The sequence below is a fragment of the Triturus cristatus genome, chromosome 12, assembly GCF_964204655.1.
Source record: "Triturus cristatus chromosome 12, aTriCri1.1, whole genome shotgun sequence".
Lineage (NCBI taxonomy): Eukaryota > Metazoa > Chordata > Amphibia > Caudata > Salamandridae > Triturus > Triturus cristatus.
In genome coordinates this window covers 637569301-637581314 of record NC_140595.1, presented here as the reverse complement: position 1 = coordinate 637581314, position 12014 = coordinate 637569301, and the positions used below count along the sequence as shown (strand labels likewise).

At 44.2% G+C, this 12014-nt stretch overlaps 1 protein-coding gene across 2 annotated transcripts in view; it reads right to left on the bottom strand.

The window, feature by feature from the left end:
- FBXO31 (F-box protein 31) overlaps positions 1-12014 on the bottom strand; it is a 292218-nt gene that overhangs the window by 33505 nt on the left and 246699 nt on the right. For both annotated transcript variants that reach the window (XM_085637496.1, XM_085637497.1), the window contains 2 exons: positions 9451-9604; positions 4077-4489 (listed from right to left, as the gene is read on the bottom strand). In XM_085637496.1, the coding sequence (XP_085493622.1) occupies positions 4077-4489; positions 9451-9604 (567 nt within the window). The remainder of the gene's footprint in view (positions 1-4076; positions 4490-9450; positions 9605-12014) is intronic.

Below are 12014 nucleotides of genomic sequence, written 5' to 3'. Positions count from 1 at the left end.
GAACTAGGATAGCCAGGAGGGACCTGCACGGGTCATGACGATGAGCAAGATGTGAATGACCCAAGTGTTTCTACAGTGTGTGCTTTTCTATGGAAGTGCCCAAAATCGAGTGGTCTTCCCGAAGATCCACACAATGCTAGTGAACAACCCCACTATTAAAAGCTAGAGTCTACAAACAAGATTCATTCATCAATTTACGACTGCAGTCAGAGGTTGCACTGGACTGAGCCGTGCCAAGAAGGGGGTCCTGTTCACAAACGAGAGCAGAGGACATAGTCTGACTCACCACTGCAAATAGCATGGGCTCCTTACTTTGGTTGGGTGAGGGAGTGTTGGCTGGGCTCAAAGAAAAACCCAAGGAGCAGGACTCACCCATCTGCAAGATCACTGCACAGCTGCCGCTACCAGCGCTGCCTGTGAGCACACACCAGCATGTCTGCAGAGCTGGGAGAAGCCACAGACAGCCCCTGTTTTGTGGTCCATGCAAAGTGGACAAAACCTTGAGCAGTGAAGCTGCTGAACAATTATGAAATACAGGGTCAGCCTTCAAACACGTAATCACCAAGGACCGAGATGTATTGTGACTCCAAAAGGAAGAGTGGAATGACCATATATGTCTGGGGACTGAAATGATACCTCTGGGGCCAGAAGGGTTTGCTCCCTCATGGACAAGTCCCCTGAGATTCCACTTAAAGGGTAGGTGCCACTGTGAATGACATCTTAAGACGCGTCTATTGGAAGTATTTACACTGAACTACAATCAGTATATCTCTTAGGATGCCCTCTAATAATTTACAGTAGTCAGTCGGAACCTCTCTGGATGTCCACCCTTTCCCAGATGATCTCTCCTTGTCTACTGGTGCTCACATCTTCCTCTGCACCTGCAAGAGTGTATATTTCCTATAATAGTACTCATTTTTAGGAGAGGCAGGAATACATGTTCAAGGACCCTACTCTGGTGCATCATCCAGCACATCAATTACACCTTCCACCTCTGCAACAGCACTGCTGCAAGTTGATGCCTTCCCAGACAGCATGTATCTGGTCTTTACATGCCTGATCAGAGGCTAACATTCTTGGTCGGTTTCAATCTTCTTCTGCTGCACCAGAGTCTGGAACAACCACAGTCGTCTCAGAATGTTTTACATTATTTTAGGTTTATTTAGATAATGACAATGCATCAGAGAATTGTTTACATTCCAGTAGCAGGAACAGCCATCACGTCTCAGTCCCATAGGCCAGTAGATGGAGAAAAGGGAAACAGGGTATCAACCATTCTTATACCCCATCATCTCTGTACTCTTCACTTAATCAAAACCATGAAAACCTGTGAGACTACACTGTTTAAGGCTCAACATAGCTCTACTTATTCAGCGTGATGGGTGACTATGAGAAAGTCTCAGCAGGGTCAACTTGCGACAAGGTGGTGGGTTAGTAATCAATCAACCCAGCACTCTACACCGAAGGCCTATACCCAGTTCCACTGTTCTACCCGCAGCAAACCATCCCACTCTATTTGGTCCATCCCATTCTGCTGTATGTCTCTTCACTCCTGGTCTGATACTAAGTAAAGTATCTCTTTGTCCCTTAGGGGTGCCAGTGGGTGCCTATGCGGGATGTTTTCTACTTCAACTCCAGTGTCATGGCCTTCTTTGTGATTGAGACTGTCGAGTCTGGAAACTGGTTTCCAGGCTTTTTCTCTGTTTAATGCAGGAAATGTCCCGGCATGCAGCAGTCTGGAGTGCCATACCCTTCCCCATTACTGAACCTGAAAAAAAAAACGTACGCTTCATTGATGCTACCTCTAGAATAGGCCGCCCTGATGGAGCCATAAATTATTTTGGGGGTCAGGAATGTCCTGTGTAGATAATTAAATACGGTATACTTAAATTTGGCAAACCTGCCAACCCTGTCAACATACTTGAGGGATCTCCCCCAGGCTCTGACCCAGGTCTACCTCACATTCACTTTTAGTCGCCGCCATATTAGTCTTGGTCGCAAAGGGCCGTGTAAAAATGTGTGTGTCTGGAGTTCATTTACCCGCCTCCCCCGTAACATGCTGTAGAGTGCGCCAAGTAACAAATACTCTCCCGCTGTGAGACCATCCTCCTACATCATAACAGGTATTTTACTTTGTCCAGAGGAGACATACACTCTCACAGTCACTCAAATTACCCTAGTACATGCTCCCAAGCTTATAGAAACGGAGGTTTTGGAAGGCCCACCATAGGTCGAGCTGGTATGATTAGAGGCACATTTGGAACTTTTACATACACATCTTTCAGCACTGCAGGACAAAAGTGAGTAATTGGGGTTTCTCATCTTTCGGGACCCTACTTCGAACCCCCACACACATAAAAACGGTACCTAATACACCCCATCCTGTTCACTCAAAAACTTCTACATTTACTAAGGGTGCACTTCATCTAACCACCTGGTGAACAATTGCAATTGTGTCGCCACAAAATAAAGTTTTAAGTCAGGAGCACCATCGTCACATTCAGTCACCATGACCTACAACCTGCTGCGTAGTACCTTATGTCTGCTGCTACCACAGACGAAGCTTGTAAAAAAAAAAAAAAAAAAAGTCCAGGTCTCCGAAAAAGCGCTAGTGACCCACACTAGTGAATTGACATGATAAAGTAGCCTTGGGAGCATTACTATTTGTCAGCGAAATTCAGACTATGACTGAAGGGTCAGCGATTTCCAGAATTCAACAAATCTCTTCAAGGATTGCAAAGTCGTACCCAAGTTCTCAGCCCTAGGATTGCTATCTGAGCGACATACTCTAAGTACCCAGTAACGAATGTTATGCATTTCCCAGGAAAAACCTACACTGTGGAGCTGCAATGGTGTATCCTACGTGACTCGCACTATCTGAATAATACAAAGTATTATTGGAAAGATGGAAGCTTTTGCCCAATTTACTTAAGGCCTGACATTTGTCCAAATTCCTCAAAGTGAGTAATCAAGCATTCCAGTCCCGTGCCACCATCCCTCAGCATGACTGAATTTCTAGTTAGCATCTTATTGACCTCTATTTTTGGCTGAACTGCTAAAAATTCACCACAGCAGCCTTAGCTGACCTTGTCATTCCTATCATGTTGATTAAAGCTACTGGTGTGTTCAGACTCTTGGTAATCCATACGCTCGTATTCGTCCTGTTCTGGGAGGTGGCTAACATGTTGATATGTACAGTGCAGTTTACTCTGTCACAGTGCCCTGACCGATGATTGATTGTGAGGTAGCGAAGTTTTGGAAAGAGTCATTGTTATGGCACTGTTGTATATTAATTTTGAGTACCTTTTGTTTTCGCTGAACTAGATCAGAACTACATTCTTAGCCATATCCATGATACAGAGAAGTGACTGATCAGTCTCAATCATAGAAAGTCTGGAAAGGCAGTTCACAGTGTTATGAGACTGAAGCTACATATCTAACAAACACTTATTGTTCCGCTCTCTGAGGGCTCAGACTACAAACTGTCATGATTGTGGATTAGTGAACAAATTTTCACAGGCCCAAGATGGTTCAGAATGGAGTACCCCCTTTCTTATATTGCTAGGGCTGAACTATGGTCTACGCATACGTTTTTGTATTTTAAAATTAAGAATGTATATAACAGAAATCTGTTCATTTGTGCATTTCTTTCTGAAGTATAGATTCACAGGATTACCCTACTCTTGTCACCCTGAGGTCAGATCAGGTAAAATGTAACATACTTTGACTAGCAGCAAAGGAAGTGTCTTGTCAACAGGAACCTCAAACATATTTGTTTCCAAAACATCCTTATGTGTGGGATACCTTTCCGCTCAGTTTTAATACCAATTTTATTTCCTTCCTGATGGTGCCCTTTGAGCTCACTTGTTTTTTGTTTTTTCAATTTCTCACTTTAAATCTTCCCACTGTGCACTCTATTTCGCTTATATCATCATCTTTCTTTTCCCATCAACATCCTCTATGCACATTTTTCTACCTTTTTCCACTTCTCAACCCTTGGCTTTCATATTTAAGGGTTTCACTTCATTTACGAAAGTTCATAAAATCAACTTCACACAATTAGTTCTAGATCTTACCACATTTTGCAGAGACGAGGATAGTCCTCATTTCTAGCCATGACGCCGATAGGGAGGACAAAGGGCTGACTAGATTCAGCAGGAGTTGAATCTCCCTCCTCCGCTTGCCCTTCATTTGGCTGCTTCTCTTTGGCGACCTCTTCTAATCCCACTGCATGGTCTCCATTATGGAGGTGATGTCTTAGGGGATCTCTAGCACCTGGCCCAAGACCTGCTGCACCCGCTGGTACCCTTTCCTCCTCCACCCCGTCTGCTGCTGCTTCCTGCTGCTGAAGGTGGACCTGCTCCTGAATTTCAAGAATAATGCGAGAGAGCTCTTCAAAGACCCGCAAATGCTCAACATCTGGCAACTGCACTCGTCGGGTGAGGTCAATTTCCAATGTCTGTTGGCCAGCTGGAACATTGGGATCTCCCTACACAAAAGGAAGAGATAACCAAACAGTTGTCAATGACCAGAAACTAAGGAAAACCATGCCAACATTCATGCTGAAACTTAAGAACTTTGTTTTTGCACACCTCTACTGTTAGAAATTTCTATGGTGTTTTTGTACAATAATAAGTGTGGCAGTGGGAACCACAATCACTTCCAGAAGCATCTCACCCACCACATCAACTCCATTCCAACTCCACTAAAAGACTGCAGAACTCATTCTGTGTCAAGATACAGCATTAATGAGCACGCTACCTTTGAATAACGATGTATCAGTAAGGAACATACTCTAGTTGTAGATTCCTTACCTCAGAATAACCCCCAGGTGTCCGTCTGGATCCAGAGATTTTTCATTAGCCGTACCCTTGAACGTCGTAAGATGGTGTCGATCAGCTACACGTCCATTGCTGTGTGCACCGGAAATGACGCTGCAGGACCTACATAAACGTCACCCTGGTGCGCTGACGTCCGTTCTTAACACAACTTTCCACGTCAGAAGGGCAGAGCCATGACAGACACATACCACTGGTGTGTCAAAACCAGGGCCCTTTAGGGGAATCTCTATCTCTAGGGATCAGTTCGCAGAGCAGGGAGGATGTGCGGGGTGGTAAGGAATCTCCAATTAAAAAATGGCTCGACCAGATACATCGGTACCAAAGGTAAGTAACTTGCTCATCTGATAGAGACTTCTAATTGTAGATTCCTTACCTTAGAATAGATACCCCAGCAATACCAACTCCCGAAGCCGGTCTGCAAACCAAGATCACATGAGGAAGTCCTGGAGGATCGAACGGGCAAAGTACCCTTCCCTCCGGACTTGGCTATCAAGGCAGTAGTGTCTGGTAAGTGTGTGCAGGGATGCCCACGTTGCTGCCTGACAGATATACAGGACTGGGACTCCGCGTGCCAACGCAGTGGTTGCCGCTGTTGTTCTAGTAGAGTGAGCACGTAACCCACAGGAGGGTCCTTCTTTGCCAATGCGTAGCACATTTTAATGCAGATGACACCTATCGAGAGATGGTCTTAATCTGTACTTCCTGACCTTTCTTAGCTCCTCATAGCCAATGGAGAGCTGATCGCCCACAAAGATGGAATCTCTCCTCTTCCTTGGAGGGATGCGGGAGAAGGTAAAAAGTGGGCAGGGTAATGGATTGTCCCACAAGACAGGGCATGACCACTGTAAAGAGGAATGAAGCTTTAGTTCGAAGCACCACTGTATCTGGTTGGCCAGTCAAATAGGGAGGCTAAGAAAACAGAGCCTGAACTCGCTAACTCTGCGAGCAGAGGTGATGGCAATTAGGAAAACAGTCTTAAGGGTTAGAAGCATGAGAGGGAAATTATGAAGATGCTCTAAGGGAACACATAACAAAAAAAAAAATCAAGACCAAATTTAAATCCCATTGGGTCATTAAGAAAGGAGATGGAAGAAACGAGTGAGTAAGGCCCTTAAGAAACCTATTGACAATGGGAAATTTGAACAAGAGGATTGATCTGGAAGCCTCTTAAAGGCAGAGCTAGCCGATAGATAACGCTTAAGGGGGCCCAAAGCAGAGCCCTGCTTGGCCAAAGAGTATGTACAACAAAACTTCCGAAAGAGGGGCATAAAGGTGATCAGCAGCCTTTGCTGTGCACCATGCCACAAATTTGTTCTATCTACAGGTGTAGACCATTTTAGTGGAGGGACGCCTGGCTGCAAAGATGACATCACAGATCTCAGGTGGAAGGTCGAAAGCTGTCAACTGCTGCCGCTCAATATCCACGCAAGGAACTGGAGACTGAACAGGTTCAGGTGAAGAACCATCCCATGATGATCAACAGAGGATCCTCCCGAAGGGGCAGTCTGATCGGAGGATCGATGGCCATCCTCAGAAGGTCGGAATACCAGTCTCTTCGTCATCAATCTGCAGCCACAAGAATGACTTAAGCCCGGTCGTGCTTGATCTTCTTGAGCACTGGGCAGAAGTGGTATAGGCAGAAAGGCATAGAGGAGGCCGATGATCCGCTTGCGACGAAAAGCGTTGCAGAGCGACTGCTGCCTTGGAAACTCCAACATGCATTACTGCTGACATTGCGTGTTCTCTACGGAGGTGAACCGATCTAACCAAGGCTCTCCCCACTGCTGAAAGAGACCTAGTGCCACCTCCGAATGAACACGCCATTTGTGATCGGCCAGGCACAGACAGCTAAGTTTGTCCGCTCTGGCGTGGAGAACACGCCAGGTGGTGAACCACCACCAGGGATATGCCATGTCCAGAGGCAGAGAGCCTCATGACAAAGGGTCCACGACACTACCCCCACCCTGTTTGTTGCAGTACCACATGATGGTGGTGTTGTGCATGAACACCTGCACTACTTTCCCTTTGAGAGAGGGAAGGAATACCTTCAGTGCCAGACTGATCCCTCGGAGCTCCAAAAGGTGGTTATGGAGACTGGCCTCCGCCAGAGACAAGACCTCTGATCTCTGCCTCTCCCAGGTGACCGCCCCATCCCAGCAGTGACGCATCCGTCACTACCGTCAGATCTGGTTGGGAAAGGGACAGGAATCTGCCTCTGACCCAATCTTGCTTTGTTTGCCACCACTGCACTTGATGCGCAGTTCCCTCCGAAATCTGGATGTAGTCGGAAAGATTCCCCTGATGCTGCACCCACTGGAACTTCTGGTCCCATGCAGAGCCCACATATGCCACCTGCCATGATCCACCAGGAGAATGTAGGAAGCCATGAGACCCAGCAGCCTCAGAGTCATTCTCACCGAAATCCTGGATAGAGTTTGAGACATCGGTAACATAGCCCGAATATCCCATACTTGCTGTTCGAGAGGATAGCCCTGAAACTGCACTGTGCTGGTCCCTTGGCTATATTCTTTCCTGTGTTAAGCCGGTACCCATGCCTCATGTCAGAATGCGACAAATACAGATGCATCTGGGTTCTCAGGAATCAGAAACCACAATGGTAAAAAGTTATCATTCATTGTAGAAGTTGTGCTTGAGAAACGGACAGGCGGAGCTGGTACATAGAAGGCGCTCACTATTTTTTTAATTATAGGGAAAAAGGTGTTCCTGTCCTGCAGCATTATGCAGCTACCACTGCCATGATCTTGGTGAAAACACATGGAGTCGAGCTTAAGGAGGAAGGAGCTATCAGTATTTTTTGTGGACGTTCTAGCCCAGAACTTACGTCATTTTATGTGGTGAGGCGACAAAGGAATATGGAAGTAGGAGTGCTGCTTATGTGCAGCGCAGGAAGCACATGACCAAGAGTCGTCATCTTTTAAGAATTGACAACTATGAAGGTTGACATCGTGAACTTCTTTCCCACCACAAAGACCAAGAATAAAATATCCAAACTCCTGTTGCTGTAGGCTAGAATATTGTTCTGTACTTCTGAAACATGTGAATCAGGATGCAAGCTGAGGTGGCAATTGAGAAGAAGGAACTTGGGAGGAGAGTGAAATAACCACACACAATGGAGAATGGAATGGGAAATGTTCTTCCAAAATTAAAAAAATGCAGTCATTTGACCACCGACAGAAGTCCACAAGGGAAATCAGAACTACTTATTTTACTCTGTACAAGAGAGGGTACTGTAGAGGTTCTTTTTTTGCAGGTGCTGCCAGATTGGCTCTTACAGTTTGTAAAATTGCAAAACACCTGCAGCAAATCGAGATAAGCCCTTAAATTATGGTGCAGCCACCCCTTGGAAAAGTCAAGACCTATTCAGAGAAGGTAAGAGTCATGTATCCAACTTTGAGGGATCCCAATTTGAACTTGATCTGTTTAACAGACAACACCCCAGAGGTTTTACCCACAGAAGAGCTGACCCACTAATTTCTCCTAGCCATCTTACAAAAGAGAGTGTGGCTTAAGGTAAGCATGGTGTCTGACCTTTACCTCTAAACTCAAACCTGAGCAGCACCATGCTCTATAGTGAAATCGAGCAACAGTACAGCAGTTGGCTTGTCTTCACTCAAGACCTCATGACTTCCTGACTGGCAAGCTTCAGAGAGCAGAGAAAAATCAACAAATATCTCCATATTGTGCCAAAACAGCAAATGCTTTAGCTTGGCACAATGATGATCAAAGGACCTATTTTAACAGTGTATTCAAAAGGCCTTGTACTTAATGTTCCCAATGCACACAAAAATAGAAGTGCATCTGCAACTGGGGGACAGGGTAGGAGATCACATGTAAGAAAATGACTGGGGTGTAGGAGCCAGTAGGTGTCTATGGTGGTAGAACCTACTGTGGTCTAAGTATACAGCTTCAAAATGTGCCTGTGCAGTTATTTCCTTATCATGGAATTTTCTTCATAAACATCTTTGGCCAGGAGAAGGGTCCCTATTATTTGAATAGAAAACATTGTTTTTAATGCATTTACCAAAGAAAGTATGCCAATGAAATTCTGCCTTTTTTCAAGTATAGCAAATTGTAAATTAAAAACAAAAAATTACTAAAGGGAATAACAAAACAAGAAATGGTACACCGAGGAAGCAGCATACACGAAGGCAAAAAATAAAATCACACGGTTTCCTTTTTGGATTCCAAAATTACCTGCAGAACCAGAAAAACATGATTAACCTCACCTCTCCTGTTCAATTCTAATCTGCAATTTGCTAGTAACTTCACTTTCAGGATCTCTCAAAGCACAGGCACTCAATTTCTTCTCATAGCCCCTTTCCAAAACCTAACTTTAAAAAGCAGAGATATCTCACTTTTGTAGATTTCAAGCACACAATTACACGGGTCCACCAGCACTACCCTAAATCCTTAAATGTAGTATCAAAAATATACAAGACGTGTTGCCTGTTTTAATCTCACACTGACGAACTCAAAGCTTGTCAAGTCTGGCCAGCTATTACAAGATTTGAAAGGATTTAGTCAGTTAATGAGTTTTATGCAAACTGAGAAAAAGCCATCAGAAGGACAGTGAATAGTAACCACTTACTGTTAATTTTGTCCCCTTGGCACTCGTACCATGAAAGCTGAGCATGACTATCTCCAGTCCATGGCTACCATACGTCCCCTTGAAGAGTCCAGGCTTTAGGAGGTCCTCAGTGCTGCTTGGTGGGTGATAGATGCGACGATATGTCAGGCAGTTGCTGGAGACAGGGAGGGTGGATGTTAGTCATTTTAATGAGGAGCTGCTTCAACACAAACAGCAGTAGGGTTTGTCGATAAAGTCATCAAGAATTAAATAACTATTACTCCTTTCTTCTAGCACAGCTCCAACTATGCCAGTCTGGTCACTCAATCTGAATTCCCCTTCCTCTACACCACACTGTATGGTATGGTATGTGAGCTTGAACAATCTGATGGCAGCACCACATACAATCATATTAGAGGTTTCAGTGGACAAGCACTGCCACAGTTTCAGTGCAGTCTTGCCTAATGTCCACATCCTAAAGAATTTGTAGGTATGTAAAAACAATGGCCTAACTGTAGCTTGTTTAATAACAGTGGAACTTTTATTTATTTTCCCTTACTATGGTCTAGTTCCGAACCTCCTAATGGCCATTACATATTGTTTTATTGAGGCTCATGTAGATTTCAACTTAGCGCAGAATATGCTTTAGTTACTAAAAATAAATAATGGCCACAACCATCTTGCTTCATGTGGTCTGGGATTACATTATAGTGCATGAATGAGAGTTTAAGCCCGTCAGTTCTACAACAAAATGTTTGAACATTTCCTCAAAGGGTAAAACAATAGGCTGGGTCCCCATGGTAGGTCCCCCATATTAGTCTGTATTCAGAATAGTACAGGCTACTCACTACACTGACTCTTGTACTAAGAGGCCTAAGTATTTCTTCTCTCAAACTGCTAATGTTCAGGCAATCCAACCACACAATCTGCACCAGCACAAAAACTGCCCAGGCCATACCTCTGGGCTTTGCCATGGACTTCTCGAAGCCCTTCCTTAATATTGGGGCTCACCCAGACATCTAGGATGGGAGCAGGGAAAGCAGGCATGCCAAATCAAGGAAAAGATACAATGGACGGATATGGCCTTGCCCTAGTCCAATGCCAATCTAAAAGGTCTGAAGACAGTCAGAGGGAGAATCTCCAGAGCTTTTAATCCACTGAGCAGGCCATCGCTCAGATGGCCCTGGAGGTAAGTGCTGTTGGGAAAAAAATACCAACCTGTACAAAATGCTTCACAAGGACAGTGTGGAAAACCGATAAAGGACCAATTGCTGATGGATAGCATTGCTAAAAAGTGCAGTCCGCTACCAGCCAAAAATAATTGTATGTAAGGCTCAAAGCATTAAACCAATGTCAATGGCACGGTAAAATTTGCATCCTTAAAAATGAAACTCCTCTGGAGAGGATTTCTAGAAAGTTCAATCTGAGAGGAAGGAATCTGTAGCAGCTAGGTAAAAAGATACCAGGAAAGAGCACTGGAAACTGAAAAACCACACTGACAGGCTATTCTCTATTTTAACTGAATTTGTACTGAACAAAAGATCTATTGTGGCTGGCCAGTGTGCTCATTTTCACAAGACTGGATGAATGGGCGTTGGATGCAACCATACTTTTATACTCTCAAGTTGTGGGAAATGCTAAAAGTGTACGTCAGGGTCAGAAACAGTTTCCTATAAGCTGCCATTTCTAATACAAGCAAGCATACAACTAGTGTTGTGTTGCAGTGTGATTTAGTTAACAAAATGAGGTTTGCTTTGCCCATTGTTATGAGTGTGGCTATGGTTCAAAGGACCAAAACACGTTTTGTGACTGGAAACAGCTGAATCCATGGCCAATTGTTTTTCAGCAGGGGTGGAAGATCTCACAGCAGATAATGACAAGGGTGTAGATGAGGCTCTTTGATCTTCTTGAGGCATTCAAATATCTGTTGGCTGTGCACACCAAATGAGGTAGCATTTTCAGGTATTGTGCAGTGCTCAGTACATAAATGGGTTGTGATCCTTTTCGATAATAATGGTATTTCATGTTGTCTATGACAAATTCATTACATATATCGCAAGTGAATAACATGAATAAATCAACAACGGGCAATCTGTATGAGGTCTGTCGGTCTAATTCCAGTGCACACATTTTTGAGTGTAACAGAAGAGTTACAAGATCCACAAATATTTGAATAAAAATATTTTCTTCAGAAACTTTGGAAGAATTTGAACAACCAGTTAGTATTTGTGAACGACTGGTGGTGAACTGTTGTTCTTCTGTATTGGTATCTTTCATAGATTCACATGCTTGATTCATTCCCCCTCATTGAGCTGAGAGTCCCATGGTAAAGGTCTGAAAGCTGTACTGTGCTAAACATAGCTTGCAATGACTGAAAAACCACCCTCTTTAACATTCTATATACATCATTTGAAAAAACAGAACGTCAGCCAATCAGATTGCAGCACCCTGAACACCACTCCCCTCCCCTCAGAGGCTACCGTACTTCCGAATTTCTAGTACAGGTGGGAAAAAAAGTTTTATTGAACAGATGACCACCAAGATATTTGCTTCGAGTCCACTAGGAATATAGCCCAATAGGGAAG